We start from the raw sequence: 18,008 nt of genomic DNA on the forward strand, positions 1-18,008 counted from the left end.
CTCAAGAACACGTGGTGGGATGCAGCTCATCATGTTTGGGGTGAGGCCAGCCCCAGCCTTGGGGCCGTGGGGCCGAGCCAGCCTGCTCTACGTGGGTGTCTTTCTTTCCATCCTGTGAACGAGCAGATAAAGCACTGTGGCAGGACTGAGTGTGTGCATGTGGAATCTAGAGCTCCCGAGATGAACACCGACAGCCCCGGCTCGGCTCCCGAGCCCCCAGGTTCTGTGCACAAGGCACCCGCAAACAGCCTTGAGGCTGCTGTACACGTGATTAAACCCAATGGTTCTTGGCATGAGAGCTGCTTCCCCGTGCGGCTTATTTTTTTTTTAAGTTGTAGATGGACACAATACCTTTGTTTATTGAACCCAAGTCTCAAACAGCTACACAAGCGCTCTGCCACTGAGCCCCAGCCCCAGTTCCCCTGTGCGGCTTCCTTTAAGGGGAATGCATTCTGTGCCTTATGTGGGGGATCCAGGCAGGAGATGGTACCCAAAAGGCTTGTCCTGGTGAGGTAAGGAACTGACAAGGAATGCTCACTGTAATGCTGTTCTTACTGTTATAATTAAAAAATGCCATTCGTTCCATTGGGAAAGAAAGGTGGCAGCTAAGTTGACTTTTGAAGGGACAGAGAGGAAGACGGCAATGGCAGGGGGCATGAGATAGTCTTCCCCACCTTTAGGAGGCGAGTGGCGGGTGGGGTGAAGGTGGTGTGAGGGTACAGGGGTCAGGCCTAGGGGTTTGGATGTCAGCTGGAGCCATCCAGGGCTGCTAACTGGAAAGAGCGCCTCTCCACCAACAAATCCCTCGTTCTGGAATGTGTGTCAGCACAGTCAGGCTGTTGTGTGGATGAGGACACCTGCTGGGCCCCCTGCCTGGGTGCAGGGCTTTGGGTCAGCTGCTGAGTTCCCACTCTGTCACCTGTGGCTGGAAGGAACAGACGTGCTGCTCTCCCCAATTTACAGTCCAAAGGAAGCACCAGGAAACTGGTCAATCTGCCCAGCTGTGAGATTGTGCAGAAGGTGACTGACCAGCATTGTTTATTTTATAAAAGCAAAAGGAGTAGTGACCTTAGTATGTGAGTTTCCACAAAGTACAGAAGAGCCTGTGGATAATACAACAAAGTGCTTTTATTTTTATATTTTGTTGTGCTGGGGACCACACCCCAGGCTTCACACATGCCAAGCCCATGCTGTAGCACTGCTACATCCTGGGCCCTGGAAATGATTTTATGTATTATTTTAAAAAAATTTATTTAGTAGTTGTAGATTAACAGAATGTCTTTATTTTTATGTGGTGCTAAGTATCGAATCCAGTAGCCCACACATGCTAGGCAAGTGTTTTGCCACAGAGCCATATCCCCATGATTTATTTATTTTTGGGGGTACCAGGGATTAAACTCAAGGATACTCGACCACTGAGCCACATCCCCAGCCCTAATTTGTGTTTTATTTAGAGACAGGGTCTCACTGAGCTGCTTAGCACCTCACTGTTACTCTGAGGCTGGCTTTGAACTTGTGATCCTCCTGCCTTAGCCTCCTGAGCTGCTGGGATTACAGGTGTGCACCACCACGCCCAGGCCATCGTTTTATTTTTAATAGAAAAAAAATGTAGTTTTTTTAGGTGTGACTTAGGATTCAACAAGAGCCAGTACCCCTCTTCATGGCCTCAGACAGGTGCTCAGCAAGCTGCATTCCCAGCTTCAGCCTGGGCATGCTGCGGCTCCCGTGCAGGATGTGGCGGGACTGGTCTGCCTGCAGGAGGCTCAGGGTGGCTTTCCAGAGTTCCTGCTCTGCCCTGCCAGCTGGGCGCTGCGGCTCACCCAGGGAGGCTCCTGCCAGTGCTGTAGAAGAGGCAGTACACAAGGAGGCTGTTTGATAAGGTAAATCACGTTAAAGCCATAGTTCATCTTCACGGGGCTTTAAAAGAGATGGGTGGTCACTCCTGTGACCACCAGGAAGCACTCTGGTTTCTCCAGGTAGCAGAGTCTCACTCTCCACTGTTCCAGTTCTGAAAATCTCCTCTCTGTGGATGAAGTTTTAACCTGCCAGATCACATGTGTGACTAGGGCTGGCTAGCAGGGGCAGCCTGGTGGATGTCTGTACAGAGGAACCAAAACACCTACCCTCACACCGCCAAGTATAGGTCCACACTGCCACCTGCAGCTAATCTGTGTGTCCCTTGGTTACGCTGTCTGTTTAGATCCAAACCTAAGAAGCACCCGGTCATCAACTTCTTTCTACAATGCTTATTAAACCATAAGATTCCCTTTCAGGACTCATCAAAAGGTCTACGTTATTTCCCCAGCCTAGAAGCCATCAGGGAGCAGATGAGGAAGCCTTTCTCTCCCTATAAGGGGAGTAACAAGTGCTACATGGAGATACTCCAGGGCCTTCTTTAAAAACCACCCATGTTTATTTAAGAATCAATTCTATCTAGTTCAAAGAAATCAGATAACACAGTTTGCTCTTTGTGGCTACATTGAGTTAGATTCTTCTTTTATCTTATTTATTGGTACTAGGCATAGAACCCAGGAGCACTTAACCACTTAGCCACATCCCTCACCCTTTTTATTTTTTGAGACAGGGTCTTGGCAAGTTGCTTAGGGCCTCACTGAGTTGCTGAGGCTGGCTCTGATCTTGACTCAGTCTCCCAAGCTGCTGGGATTTCAGGTGCATACCTCCTTGCCTGGTGAGTTAGAATTCTTGATGCTGACCAGTGTCAAACAAAAAGACCTCATATTAACATAGGTAAGCTGAATCATGTTAAAGCCACTGTTCGTCTTCACGGGGCTTTAACCCTTTGGGACCAATGGGTTGTGAAGTAGTTTCTTCTCATTAAGGAACTCATTTTTAAGAATGTAAGATATTTACTGTGATTAACTTTTTCATTAATGCTTCAGCATTCTGACTGCAAATGATACTAGCTTATTTAGTGAGGTCGATGTTCTGGATAAGAATCTTGGGGAGTGACATGCTGCCCTTGGGCTACCTCTGCGCCTGGGTGTGACGGGTGGCCCCAGGGGCAGAACAGGGCCCTATGGCATTAGAGCCAACTTAAGACAGGCTTCTTCTGTTGAACTGTTTCCTAGCCCAGGTGTCCAGAGCAGGGATTCCTGGCTCCCGTCCCTCCAGCAAAGAGGTCAGGTGCTGTGCTCTCTAGGGTAGGGGTCCGCACACTCTGTAAAGGGCCGGACAGTAAATATTTTCACTTTTTGGGGCACATTGATCTTGCTGCTATTATTTAATTTTGCTGCTATGTGAAATAGCCAGAGGTAATCCCTAACTAAACGAGGGGCTTCACTTAAAGGCACTGGCTGATCTGAGTTGGGGCTGCAGGAGTCTGTTGTTCCTGCTGAAGGATCAGGAAAAGAGGGCAGTGTAGTTTCTGACCTTGTGGACAAAGAGGAAGTGTGGAGGGAATTCCTGTGTTTCATTAAAGGGAGATAATTAAGGAGAGACACTAGACCCTTTCTAAAGAGAGACTGTTCTGGGGCTCCAGTGAGTTTGGGCACCCTCTTATCCTCGACTGTGACCTTTCCTTGTGGAGAATTCTGGTTTATGGAGCCACCCCTTTTGAGTACCTTTTCCTTAACTATGAGAATTTGCAGCAGAATTAAATCTAAACCACTTGAGGGAGGATGGAGCAGACTGAGAGTCCAAGTTCTGAGGAGAGAAAGAAAGCAATGAGCACATACATACTGGCCCAGGAGAGCAAGCCTGCTCTTGCATGGCTGTGCAGGAGCTGGTAAGAGGGCCTGACCTCTGTGTCTTGCACGAGGATGTTGCAAGCAAAGCCGAGAGAGGGAGGTATGCATAGCCTGGGCAGTGTGTGAGGCCAGCTGGCTTGTGCTGTAGTGGGTTGGAGAAATGGCTTCCTACTTACACCGCCTCATCCCTGTCTGCAGATACCCATGTTACTGTCGGATTGAACAATTGGACATTGAGTATTTTCCCCCTGTACTTGGGCTTGAACCCAGAGGCACACTACCACTGGGCAGAGCCCTTTTACTTGCTAAGTTGTCAGGGCTGCCTGGGATGTCCGATCCTCCTGCCTCAGGCTCCCCAGTAGCTGGGGTCACAGCGGGCGCCACTGCACTGGCTCCACTCAGTACTCTGATGAGGGGAAGAGGCCCAGAAAACCCACCAGCCCAGGCTAACACTGACAAATGGAAAGGGCTGTCTGTCATTCACAGATGCTTGGGAAGGGATGGGGTGGGATTCTGAAGTTCCCAGGAAGAGATGATAAAAGGAGATCCGTGCTCACTGCCACACTTGCTGAAGATGCACAAAGGTACCTTAACATTCTGTTGGCTTGCTATTTTTAGTCAGCTTAGGAAGCATTTGCAGGAGTATTTAGGTGCCCTTTCCACAGACTCCCTGCCACTCAGACCCCAGCCTCTGTACATTTCTCTCACCTGCCAAGGTCTGCTCAAGGGCCTAGAGGATCAAAGGGCAAGGGCCTCCATGTAAGCTTATTTTCTGCCAATTTGGACAGTGTCCTTTATTAGTATATAGGGAGTCTCTAGTATCTCCCATAAACAAATGGCAAAACACCAAGGTTTAGAGAACAACTTTAGGGAGAAAGATTTAAAGCAGAGATATTGCTTTTTAATGAGAACTGAGAAGTAGCGTCGTCTTAATTTAAATGACCCACTTTTTCATCTTCACATCATTTTGAATAACAATTTCATGATTAAACAAAAAAATGGTCTTTTAAGTAATTTAGTCACTTTTGAAAGCAAGCCAGAGTAACCTCAGACAGAACCAGATCATCTACCTTAATAAAATGCGCTTTCCACGACTGTTTTAGATTCCAGTGACTTTATTCTCTGACTCCCCCTCCTGCTGCGTAGGCATCGTCCGGCTCCTGAGGCTCCAGACTCTGGCTTCAGTGGTGTCCAGTGAAGGTCACTTACGCCAGCGCTGCAGCTCTTTGGACAAGCAGAGATAAACGTAAGGACCCAAGAGGCCACCTCTATGGATGGCTTCTTATGCCTCCACAGATCATTCCGTTCTTATTTTACAAATATGGGAATAGTCTTGGACAAAGAGAAGTTTTTGCTTCATGTTCCCAACTTTGATTTTGACAGGTGACAAACATCACATCTACCAAACATCTGACTAACCCCTTTCAGGGGCACAACTGTAGGGAAGCCTTTTTCTCTGGGAGGAAGGACTTGCTTTTGGATCTCTTCACTTAACTTCTTATTGATGGTCTGGGATCTCAGACGGGCTGGCAGCTCTGCCCTGCCAGTCAGCACATGGGGGCCACGGCCTACTCCTGAGGCATGGCCTGTCCCTTTACCTAGCCCCAAACATTCAATCAGATTCAAATCCTGACTTTTTTTAAAACAAGAAGTTCTGATGGGAACAGTGGCGCATGCCTGTAATCCAGCAGCTTGGGAGGCTGAGGCAGGAGGATAGTGAGTTCAAAGCCAGCCTCAGCCAAAGCAAGACGCTAAGCCACTCAGTGAGACCCTGTCTTTAATAAAATACAAAATAGGGTTGGGGATGTGGCTCCGTGGTCGAGTGCTTGAGTTCAATCCCCAGTACTCCCCATGCCCAAATAAACAAAAAAACAAAAAGAAATCCTGTTATCCAGTTTGTGAATATGTTGGCCTTTAGTATACAATATTATCTTACTTTTATACTGAAAGCTTTCATTTGAAAGTGTCATTTTTTTTTCTTTTCTAAACTGTGGGAAAATATTGCACTTTTCTGATAGCTTTCTATAAAGTCCTATAAGAATCGGTTTTTAGGCTGGGTGCAGAGGCACACACCTATAATTCCAACCATTTGAGATGCCGAGGCAGAAGGATTACAAGTTCAAGGCAACTTACCAAAACTCTATCTCAAAATAAAAATAAAAAGGGTTACGATATAACTCAGTGGTATAGCACTCTTGGGTTCAATCCCTAACAACATCCCTGTACCATAAACAACAAAACCCCCTATTTTTATAGAATAATACTTTAAAAGGGGAATGAAATTCTGGTATTTTCCTTCTGGTTAAGACTTGGTGCAGCTGAATCTCATAACTAGAGTGAAAGTTGTGTCCTCGTCCCTTCCTCTCTCTGGGGCAAAAAGCTGTTTCGTTTCAGTGCTAAAAAGGAGCTCGTAGGTACTAAGGAAAGTGTCTTTCCTTCAGCAGGAAACAGCTTAAAGGAGAAAAACACGACCACCAGACCTCCAGTGACCACATTAAATAGTGGACAAGAGCAATCATGTGAATTCTGGTCAAATCTCATACATGCCATTATAAACAAAACCTCTAATAAAAACTGCCAACACTCAGGCAATAGCTCATTCATTAGGTGTCCCTGATATGAAAAGCCATTTGGAGAATCCCCGGCACTCGCTACAATGGGATGTGACTTGTCATTTTGCTAAAACTGCAGAAAGGCTTACTCAGATGCTGGAAACTCCAGCTACAGCAGAGGATGAAGTACCCCGTGAAGAGCATAGTGATGCCACCAATCCCACTCTTCTTCACCGTGGTGTTGCACCTGATCCAGCCTGCGCAGAGAGAAACGCATCTGTTACCCTGAGCCAGAACCAAGCATTACCTACGCGTTCATTAAGTTACCCATCAGTGCAGGTGATGGAACCTAAGCAGGTGAATATAATATAGACATGAACCTTAAACAGATGAAAAGGCTAAAATATAAAAGACTTTAATAAATTCCAACCACTTATTCTTGTGTTTGGGATTGGTTAACATCTTTAAAGGGGCGGGGACCAATGTGACTGGTTAACCTGAGGGTAGTATCTTTCTGACCTTGGAAGGAGGCTCAGTCACTGTGGGCAAGGGAGGTGGGGACAGGTGGCAGCATGAGGAAGGGCAGGGTTAATAACTGGCTGCTGCTGCTGCAGAGCTTTGGTGCTTGCCATGTGTCCAACTCCAAAATGAAAATGACGAACAGATGACAGCCATGATTTTCCCTTCTCCTCTCCTTGCTTTATAGCAAGTAAGAACACCTGAAGCCAGCAATGGACCCCCAACAGTTAAAAACTCCAGCCTCACCTTTGTGCACAGCTCCCAAGAGCCTCCTCAGAGGAAAGCTGGAGGTGGTAAGCCTGGCGGGGGGCTCCAAACTCCTTAAACCAGTCGAACTTCTTCCCAACAAAGGAACTACGGTTCCAAACAGAAGTCACTGTGATATTTGGTCTAGATTCGCCCCTTCCCCAACATTCAGTGTCAAAGGTTCCCAGAGCTAGCCCTCAGAAAAGCTCACTCACACAAGTGCATGAGTGAGCTCCACACTGGACTGTAGGTAAGTGTTGAAAGTCAAATTTACTCCAGGTCAAAGAAAGTATTTTCAGAAGGCCGAGGAACTTCCTGGCAATCAGGACCTTATAATTATTTTTGACTGATGAATATACTGTCCAGATAATCCACGTAAACATACTTAACCAAATGAACTACTTGTTAAGTTCTAACAGCTGCTAAACTAATTTTAGCAAATAGTATGGTTTTCAACTATAAGTTGAATATTCTTACCTGGAATGCTGGGGTATGCAGAATTACTTTGAATTTTTCAAAATCAGAAATATATGCATATATAATGAGATATTTTGGGGACGGAACCAAGGTCTAAATGCAAAATTCTTATTTTTTTGGGGTGCTGGTGATGGAACCCAGGGCCTTACTGCAAGCGAAGCATGAACTGACCACTGAGCTCCAACCCTACCCCTGAAATTCATTATCCACACAGTCTGAATGTACCTGTTTTGTTTTTTTTCTGGATATGCTGGGAGCCATCAGCCAAGTAGGTATGACAATTTCCTTGCCAGCGTACCCCCATGTTTCTTTAGTGGAAGGACTCGTGGAAATAGGACATTTTGCAGCGACATTGCATGTAAGGTGACCTTGCTCAAGGACCAGGGCGGATCCGTGTTTAGGGTGTTCCCGGTTTAGGATAGTCCCAGTTTAGGGCGTTCCCAGTTTAGAATAGGGCGTATCCTGCTGCCTGAGTTCCCCTTGAGTTCTCACGGGATTCAGAATATATTTGGGAGACAGAAGCCCAGTGGAGTGGTGGATTTGGGCAGAGAACGTGGATTTCCCCAGAATGTGTTTGTAGAAGGCCCGTGTGAGATCGGGAATAAAGAATTGCTGTTTGAATCTACAAAGCTATGAGTGGCTTGTGATTTGTGCCCAGCCAGACTGCGGCATGGATATGCTGAGATTGAACTTGAGGTCTCACAGTTGGTAGGTGCTCAACTCATGTTGGCACTCAAAAAGCTTCAGATTTTAGAGCACTGCTTTCTACAGCTAATATGCCTCTATTCCCCACTGCTCTTACTGGCTAGCCAACCTTTCTGCATGTCTGACATGGGAAAAATCAGCAAAGGTGGCTGTGCTACTTGTTAACATTTTCTGCACCTGTTTTTCTCCATGTTTAATGATAGGTAATTTCTACTCTGGTCTTGGTTTGGCTCATCAGAAGAAAGGATAAATTGAGCAAATAATGCTGACAGATTTAGTAGGTGTGGTAAAGTTGCTGTGGATGTAAAAATATTAATCAAATGATTGTTACATTAACTTCTGAGAAATTATACAGATGGTTTTCCTGCAATGTGAAAGTTAGTCTCCTAAAAAACAAAAATCTGGCTGGGTGTGGCAGCACACACTTCTTATCCCAGTAACTCAGGAGGCTGAGGCAAGAGGATTGTCAAGTTCAAGGCCAGCCTCAGCAACTTTAAAAGACCTGTCTCAAATAAACAAATAAATAAATAAATAAAAGCTGAAAGGCTGGGGAACTCAGGGGTAAGGTGTTCCTGAGTTAAATCTTTAGTCTCTAAATAAATGTTAGTGTTAGTATTGCAGCTCAGTGGCAGAGCACTCCTGGATTCAAAATTCCCTTTGTAGTAAGTTCATGAAAACTCTTCTGGCTAAGCCTCAGAAGATGACTGCAAATGCTGCTGCATCTTATTCCTGACCACATGTGACTAAGCTGCATGCTCAGAACGGCCAGTGTGCCCCAGCAGGTCCCATTCCAGGCTACAACACATGCGTTTCTCTTAGCCAGGAGAACTTCTGGCTCTAGCCCATTTCATCAAAACGTCATGATGGTCTCTCATACTCTCAGGCCTAGGGAGCCCTAGCATCTGGTGTACCCACTCAGGTCAGATGTACGAGAACTAGTTGCTGGACCACGTTTCCTGATGTGAGGAAGTAGATTGGACACAATCCTGAGGCCCACGGTCTAAGGAGAAGAAACGCTTCCTGGAAAAGCTTGGCAAATACCACCAGGGAATGTTATGTGCCCATCACTAACTGGAAACTGATCTGGGAAGTGATTTTTCCTTTCTGAAACTCAGTTTCCTCATTTCCAGAAAGAGGTAACCCCAACCTTCTAGGGCAGCAAGACATCACCCAAGGTCTGTGCAGGCCTGCAGCGTCATGCTTGACACACAGGGAACTCAATGACCGTGAGCTCCTAGGCCCTGCCTCTAGGATGGGAGCAGTGAGCCGGCTCCTATAGAGGAGAGGCCAATGGTTTTCCCAAGGTCTTGCCCCAGCAAAGGAGGTCGCGGCCTATTCCTTTATGCAAGTTCACTTTTTTTTTGGAGGTGCTGGGGATTGAACCTAGGGCCTTGTGCATGCGAGGCAAGCACTCAACCAACTTAGCTGTATCCCCAGCCCTGCAAAGTTCAATTTTAATTTGCAGTCACTGCAGGTAGGTGTTGACTGGTGAAATTACAAAGCATTCTGAAGGGACAATGACATTACCTTTTAATCCCTTTTAATTCAGTGGCCTTGCTAAAGTCTTTGGCCAACTGTGGGATAAGGTCTTGACATTAACTGAGATCCTCAGGTCTCTCTCCCTAGTGAGTTTTGTTCACTTAGTGGCAGCATCTCAGTCTAAGCGTTAATCACTAGTATCTCAGTTATAGAAGTAGAGGCCCTGTAATAACCACACCCTATCATCTGATGCAGAAATACCAAGCTAAACACAGTAAGTACAACAAAAGAGATACCAGCCATGACTTACTAGTTACTTATTGTTGAAGGAAAAATCATATTTCATAACAAAATCATATAACGTTTTAAGTTACAGAATTGCTTATTATTGTATCATTGGGACCCACTGAAGTGAAATGACTCAGTTAATAACTCATGTTAAGCAAGATACTGACTACTAATCACCTCAAATAAAACAGTAAGCCTCAGGTTAAGATCAGCCAGTCTGGATCTGACTCCTGACTGTCACTTATTGTAGGAATGAGATGAAGTCTCTTCAGACATCCAAGGCTCAGGTCCCTCTTGTATAAGAGGGTGGGAACAATAACATCACCTCAGAACTTTTATGATATTAAACAAGAGGATATGTAATGCACCAGGCACAATGACACAGTCATCACTGATCAATAGTAGTCCCTCCCTTTTTCCTATAAAATGAAAAATGGATGTAACAGAGACACTCTTTAGCACTATAAAAGATAAAGGAGGAAACAAAGGAGTCCTGTTTGTCAGAGGGATTTACCATGGGGTAGGTGTCTACGAGTGCAAGTAAAACACAGTGAAGTCTGGAGCTGTGACTTGGGTTTCTCATGGCATGCTTTCTACAGTCTGTATGGCGGGAGGGATGAAGGAGGCTGCAGGAGACAGGTTCTAGTGCGATTCCACCACTTACTGGCAACATGACCTTGGACAAATCACTAATCCTCTCTGCGCCTGTTTCCTCCTTTGCAAAATAGAGAAGTACTCTGAAAACTCAATCAACACAACTGTTAATGTAGTTAAATCTTTGTTAATGTGGAGAAGGAGCTTGACCTCCAGACATCGACAACTTCCTATCAAGGCTGAAGATGTTAAGGCCTGTTTAGCTCAGCAGCATACATGAGGCCCTGGCTTCAATCCCCAGCATAGTATTAAAAAAAAAAAAAAAAGGATAATTAGAGGTCAGACAAGTAGCAGTTTAATGAATATGTGATCATTTGCAAAATATACCAGAAAGGGGAAAAATACCTCCTTTTTGAGGAGGAAACATCAGTTTTACAGGGGCAAACCTATTCTGAGTTGTTACAGGTCTCCTATAAAGACAGCCTGAAAGTACCAATGACCAAGACACAAGGGAGAAGGATGCTACTTTATACCCCTAAAAAGTCTTACAGAAAAGGCTTCCTGGTGAGCACAATGACAAAGCTTTGTGTGGAGTAACTAGAGAGGTAGTTTAGTAATAAAGGTGAGGTCCTGCAGAGAAAGGCAAGGATACCTGAAATGGGTCAGGATCGTCCTGGCTCCCACTTGGGCCATCTCCCCCCAACCTACCTAGACAGCTTCTTAAAGAGATGACAGTCAAGGTCAGTTTCAACACCTGTGTCTCTTCCCAATCCTTCAGACCCCATCTTTCAGGTCTTGAGGCTCAACCGATGGCTCTAATCTTGGCTCCTAAGCTCTGTGGCCCAGTTCTTCCAATGCACAGACTTCTACCCCCTCCTGCCACATGCTCATTCCTGGTCCCTCATCTTCCTGGTCCATCTCCGTCTCCACTTCCAGCTATGTGACTCTACTGCCACTTCTCTGTCCAGTTTTAACCCCTCGTACCCCTAACTCCACAAACAGCTTCTGCTACTTCCTCAGCTACTCCAAACCTGCAGATGTTGCATTTGACTATAAACTTGAAATTTATTTTCTGTGCAACCTGGTCCTGAATGAATTTTAGACCCAGTGCTTGTTCTATTTAGGTGAATTCAGCAGTCTTTATCCATCCACTTTCTACCAGTCAAGCCTCTTCCTGATGCAGAAACTCAAATGCTCTAGAGTATCAGCTTGCCCTAATTCAAAAGTCAGCCCTTGTGGGACAAACAGAGAATGATAAATCACTACTACTGACCCCTTGAGCAAGAAGTAATGTTCTCACAACCGTTAAGACCACCATCAAAGCCAAGCGTGGTGGCGGCGCATGCCTGCAATCCCAGCAGCTCAGGAGGCTGAGGCAGGAGGACTGCAAGTTCAAAGCTAGCCACAGTAATAGCAAGGCACTTAGCAACTCAATGAGACCCTGTCTCTAAATAAAATACAAAATAGGGCTGGTGATGTGGCTCAGTGGTAGAGCACCCCTGAGTTTAATCCCTGGTATACCCCCCAAAAAAGAGATCACCACCAAGACTGTCTTAGTAAAAATAAGCTGTATAAATGAAAATATTAGTATTGTTCTTTTTTTTAATATCTATTTTTTAGTTTTAGATGAACACATTTTATTTTTATGTGGTGCTGAGGATCAAACCCAGTACCTCATGCATGGTAGGCGGGCACTCCACCACTGAGCCCTAGCCCTAGTATTCTGTTCTATTTTAAAAAATACCAGATTTCAGGATGGGCTAGATGGCCCTTGAAAATGAGCTACTTTACCTTGTGAGACACTTTCTCCCTGAGGACTGGAGAGCTGGGGCTTCTGGGCCACTGAGTTCCAATACTGAGGTTTCCCCGGCAATACCCCTAGTCCAAGATAACCAGGATAGAGCTCTGGAAACCACTCCAACCCCATGGAGCTAGGAAGCCTCTTTCTCTCAGCAGTACCAAAATAACTGATTAAGGAGCTTTTAGAAACTGGATGCTGAGCTGCATGCAGAGACTGCGGGAACCCAGTGTACAATGCTGGGGGCCCACAGCCAGATCTGGGCTCCAGAATTCGTGCCTCAATCTCAGCTAATAACTTTACACCAGGAACTTGCTGATGATTGCAGAATTGTTCTTTCTCTTCTTGAAGAGATTTTATAGCCAGAGAAACAAGACTTTGATTATCTGACTTTGATGCAGAAAGAAACTCACTGTAAGCTACCTCCTGTGGAGTGAACAGAATTGGAAATGGACCTGCATCTTCCAACTTCCCCTCTGAAGCGCCAGTGTTAAAGTGCTCAGAGCCATGGCTCACGGAGGCCTGCTCCTGCACTTCTGTGGCAGACCCACTTCCCTCTGCATTCTCTTTGCTCCCACAGGCTTTTGCTCCAAGGCCAAGTCCTTTTCCTTGGTTCTCCTTGACTTGGATTTCACCTAACGGGCTAATATGAAGGCCCACAGTGGGTGATGCTGACTTCTTTTCCAGAGTCTCAGTGTCACCATCGTCAGCAGAGGCTCCTGGGAGGCAATCTCTTCCTCTGGAATCTCTTTCTTTGCTCCACATGGATACTTTTAATCTTTGAACTCCTTTGCTCAGATTCCTTGGAGAACAATGATTATCAGCCATGGATACGTCTATTAATTTAACTGGAAGCCCTTGTCTTTGGGGATCAATTGTGTCTGATTTCAGATTAACAGAAGTGGCTTGTACCTCATCAGGCAGGGCTGAGGAGTTTTTTCTATCTTGATTTGACAAAGAAAGTTCCATTGGGCCAACCAGTAAAGCTGCTTCCATTTCTGAAGGATCACATCTACTTCTCTCTGACTTAAGCCAATTTGGGGCAAGTTCTCTTTCGGAAGATGTGTTATCTGATGCATCAAGCTGAGCCTTAGTTTCACCTTGGGAAGCTGTCTTTGGTTCAGTGTGCTTTGGCACTGTCAAGGACAGCTGGCTTTGATCCTTTGCAGTATTTGCTTTTTCTGGGCCAACAGCTAATAGTGAAGAGAGCAACAACTGTTCTGATTTGTTCCTTGTCAGTTTGGTATTTCTTTCCTCACTCTCTGTCTCTAACTCTCTCCCTTTAGTTTGAATTAAATCCTTGGTTGGCCCCTTCATTTTTTTAGCACGTGGAAGTGTAGCTGGCTTGGATGGATAAACTTTCTGATCAGCAGATATGGTTGGTGCTCTCATCTTACAGTATGGCAAGTGAGATTTTAATCGCTTAAATGGCTTCTTACAATAAGGGCACACTTCCATTCTGGGTGGAAGATCACACATCCTCTTCCTGAAAAAGGCAAACATGAGAAGTGAGGAGCACAGAGCTTGTAAACACAACTATTTGATATATGTGTTTTACCTTTTAAACTCATTTGGAATACCTAAGTTAAAGGAAACTTTAAAATTTTGTTTTCATTCATTCTTTTTTGTATAGAGGCAAAAACCAGAAGACAGAGGTTGATATTAGGATAGATATTCCTGGTTCTATTTATGCTTAGTATTTTACTTTTTCTTAAAGTCTTCTAGAAATCTGTTATAGAAAAGACAAAGATATTTTTTTCAATATTCCTAACAAGAAGGTAACTGTTATGATTTAGATATGGTGTCCCCCAAAACCTCATGTGTGAGACAATTTAAGAAGGTTTAGAGAAGAAATAATTGGGTAATAAAAGTCTTAAGCCAATCAGTGAATGAATCCCCTGATTAACTAAGTGGTAATTGTAGTGGTGGGGTGTGGTTAGAGGAGGTGGGAATTGGGGAATGGCTTTGGGGCATATATTTTGTATCTGGGGAATGGAGACTGACTCTTTCTGCTTCTTGTGAGCTGCTTCCCTCTGCCACACTCTTTCGCCATGATGTTCTGCATCACCTTGAGCCCTGAGGAATGGAGCTGGCCTTCTATGGACTGAGCCCTCTGAAGCCTCGAGCCCTCTAATAAACTCTTCCTCCCCTACAATTGTGCTGGTTGGGTCTTTTAGTCACACCAGCAAAAAAAAAAAAAAAAAAAAAACCTAACCAAAACAGTAACGAAGACCTAAAGACTTATATCTAATAAATTAGTGGTTAGTATAAGGAAAAGATGACCAAAACACCAACCAGAATAAAATGTTTATTTGCTTATATTTTTTGTTATTGCTAAGCAACTAGATGTTACATGAAAATAAATTGTTTAAAAACCATTAAAAAGCTAGGTGCAGGAGCACATGCCTATAAACCCAGGGACTCAGGAGACTGAGGCAGAAGGATCACAAGATTGAGATCAGCCTCAATAAACTGAGAAAGGCCCTAAGCAACTAAGTGAGACCCTGTCTCAAAATAAAAAAATATCAAAGGACTGGGGATGTAGCTCAGTGGTGAAGCACTCCTGGGTTCAATTCCCAGCACACAAAAAAAATACATTTGCAAGGATGGAAAAGTGACCAATTAAACTCAGGTCAGGATCCAAAAATTATTGATTAGAGCAAAGGTTTCAAAAGCAATATATGATGCAAAGCATGATGGTGCACACTTGTACTTTCAGCAATGTGGGAGGCTAAGGCAGGAGAATCACAAATTCAGGGCAAGCCATAGTGAGACGATCTCAAAAAAAAAAAAAAAAAAAAAAAAAAATCCAGAATATACAAAGAACTAAAAAAATTAGACAATAAGATAACAAATAACCCAATCAACAAATGGGCCAAGGACCTGAACAGAAATTTCTCAGAGGAGGACACCATGCTCACCATCTCTAGCAGTCAGAGAAATGCAAATCAAAACCACCCTAAGATACCATCTCACTCCAGTAAGACTGGCAGCCATTAGGAAGTCAAACAACAACAAGTGCTGGCGAGGATGTGGGGAAAAGGGTACTCTTGTACATTGCTGGTGGGACTGCAAATTGGTGCGGCCAATTTGGAAAGCAGTATGGAGATTTCTTGGAAAGCTGGGAATGGAACCACCATTTGATCCAGCTATTCCCGTACTCGGTCTATTCCCTAAAGACCTAAAAAGAGCACACTATAGGGACACTGCTACATCCATGTTCATAGCAGCACAATTCACAATAGCAAGACTGTGGAACCAACCTAGATGTCCTTCAATAGACGAATGGATAAAAAAAATGTGGCATTTATACACAATGGAGTATTACTCTGCATTAAGAAATGACAAAATCATAGAATTTGGAGGGAAATGGATGGCATTAGAGCAGACTATGCTAAGTGAAGCTAGCCAATCCCTCAAAAACAAATGCCAAATGTCTTCTTTGATATAAGGAGAATAACTAAGAACAGAGTAGGGACGAAGAGCATGAGAAGAAGATTAACATTAAACAGGGATGAGAGGTGGGAGGGAAAGGGAGAGAGAAGGGAAATTGCATGTAAATGGAAGGAGACCCTCAGGGGTATACAAAATTACATACAAGAGGAAGTGAGGGGAAAGGAGGAAAAATATAAGGGGGGAGAAATGAATTACAGTAGAGGGGGTAGAGAGAGAAGAGGGGAGGGGATGGGGGAGGGGGGATAGTAGAGGATAGGAAAGGCAGCAGAATACAACAGACACCAGAATGGCAATATGTAAATCAATGGTTGTGCAACTGATGTGATTCTGCAATCTGTATATGGGGTAAAAATGGGAGTTCATATCCCACTTGAATCAAAGTGTGAAATATAATATATCAAGAACTATGTAATGTTTTGAACAACCTACAATAAAAATTAATTAAAAAAAAAAAAGTTTGTAAGATCCATTGCAGTGGAAGAGGAAATTATTAGAATTCCCATTATCTAGATATATAAAACAAAGCTCTACAAAATTTAGCATGTTAGTAATATGCATGCACATACATGCATATAAAATGTACATGGGCTGGGGCTGTGGCTCAGTGGTACAGAGCTTGCTTAGCACGTGTGAGGTCCTAGGTCCAATCCTCAGCACCACATATAAATAAATAAAATAAAGGTATTGTGTCCAACTACAACTAAAAAATAAATATTAAAAAACGCCACAAAACTGTAAATGTACATATAATGCACAAACACCTATGTGAAGAGACATGGTCCCCAGTTTTGCACTCAAAGTTTGTATTATGACAATTATTGACAAATTTGCGTCATTTAACATCTTTGTTAAACATACTATGTAAAAAGTTTTAATGCACTTACACCGTGCATTATTTACGCCTCTTTGATATACTCTAAGAGTTGAGAAAAGAAAATGTTTAATTCCAGAGTTCTTTGAAAGTTACTTCTTTCAAAAACCTTTCTGTTCCTATATAGTTCCAGAGGGCAGGGAACGCCTACCCTGCATTCAAAACCCAGCACTGAGCCTGGCATGCAACATGTTGAATGAATTCTTTCTCTAAACATAATTACACTGTACCGCAATTGAGAATATCGTCTGGCCATTACATAGATCAGAAGGCAGAATCTGAAGTCACAAAACAAATATCCACGTAACCTACATAAAGTCATGCAAAACGAAACGGTCTCCTGCCAGTTGTGCCTAGCGACGATTCTTTCTTCGGAAGAACTCGCTGACAGTATGTTGGAAGCCACGGACCGTTTACTTACCAAACACCGCCGGAGCCATCCGGTCGGAACCGAGCGACTCCGTTGGACGGGTCGGCCTCCACAGCCCTCCCGCCTCACCCACCTCCGGGAGGACCTCGGCCTTCACACCGCGCCGTCTCCACGCGGGCGGGCGCCTGCTCTTACCCGAGCTCCTCTAGCAGAGGCGGCGGCTAGTTCTGCGGCTGCTTCTGCCGGATCCCATGCTTTCTCTCCACCGCTCCGTCGGGCCGAGGAGACTTTACCGCCAGTCTGTGTAAGACACCGAGTCAACTGGACAGCACGCGCACCGGACGTGGCCGCAGCCGCGAGCCGGGCTCAGCAGCCCCGCCCACCCACACGCCCATCTCCGCGCCCCCTGCCGCGGGCACCTCTTCGCCCCGCCCCCTCCAGCAGGTGGGCGGGACCCGAGGGCTCAGCGGGCCTCTCCGCCTCGCCGCCCCGCTCTAGCCTCGGGTCTCCCCCGAGTCCTAGAGCGCGGGCCGTGGGAAGCAGCTTCACCTTTGGGGAGTCGGCGCCGAGCAGCGTCGGCACCTCCGCACACCTGAAAGTCCGGGCAGCGCCGCGTCGACCCAGGGCAGCCCGCGTGCGCCTTCCAACCCCCAGACCCGGGACCCGCGGCAGGCATCCGCGCCGCTGCCTGATGGGGCCCGCCTAAGTCTTCTGAAGCGTTACCCAAACAGGGATTCAATTAAAATACTTGTGTCAATTATTGTGGCATAAGTTAATGTATTTTCAACCTGGTTGGAGTTTGACTCTATTCCGTCCTGGCTGTGAACAGGCGAACGCTCCGGCCACCTCCGACAGGGTCCGCTCTCCCAGAAGCTCCACTCGCACCTCCCCCGGCGAGCCCGCCTTTTCCTGTGGGCGGGGCTACCGGTCAGCGCGGCCGGCTTTG

General features: G+C 45.3%; 1 protein-coding gene across 6 annotated transcripts; it reads right to left on the bottom strand.

Annotated features, from left to right (window-relative positions):
• Positions 1-96: 96 nt before the first annotated feature.
• On the bottom strand, positions 97-17,937 carry Mtnap1 (mitochondrial nucleoid associated protein 1). Of its 6 annotated transcripts, XR_013092693.2 has the most exons (7): positions 17,851-17,937; positions 17,258-17,362; positions 12,359-13,851; positions 7,025-7,132; positions 6,409-6,516; positions 4,778-4,931; positions 97-112 (listed from the first exon to the last, which is right to left on the bottom strand). XR_013092693.2 is itself a non-coding variant. In XM_076870543.2 (6 exons), the coding sequence occupies exons 3-6, from the start codon at positions 13,842-13,844 to the stop codon at positions 4,909-4,911; spliced, it is 1,725 nt and encodes a 574-aa protein (XP_076726658.2). In that variant the 5' UTR covers positions 13,845-13,851; positions 17,258-17,362; positions 17,851-17,937; the 3' UTR covers positions 1,282-4,908. The 6 variants fall into 6 exon arrangements, 5 of the variants coding, with proteins under 5 accessions (XP_076726658.2, XP_076726661.2, XP_076726656.2 ...); XM_076870543.2 differs by lacking the exon at positions 97-112 and having other exon boundaries at positions 1,282-4,931; XM_076870546.2 differs by lacking the exons at positions 97-112; positions 7,025-7,132 and having other exon boundaries at positions 1,282-4,931.
• Between the last annotated feature and the right edge of the window lie 71 nt (positions 17,938-18,008).

This window comes from Callospermophilus lateralis, chromosome 11, assembly GCF_048772815.1.
Source record: "Callospermophilus lateralis isolate mCalLat2 chromosome 11, mCalLat2.hap1, whole genome shotgun sequence".
In the NCBI taxonomy this organism is placed as follows: Eukaryota; Metazoa; Chordata; class Mammalia; order Rodentia; family Sciuridae; genus Callospermophilus; species Callospermophilus lateralis.

Coding starts and splice junctions, on each gene's coding strand:
- Mtnap1 (XM_076870541.2), bottom strand. CDS start 13,844: ATGTGTGATCTTCCACCCAGAATGGAAGTGTGCCCTTATTGTAAGAAG. Junction 7,133..12,358: donor GGGAGAAAGTGTCTCACAAG/GTAAAGTAGCTC, acceptor TTGGAACCGTAG/TTCCTTTGTTGGGAAGAAGT. Junction 6,517..7,024: donor CTTGGGAGCTGTGCACAAAG/GTGAGGCTGGAG, acceptor CTCTCTGCGCAG/GCTGGATCAGGTGCAACACC.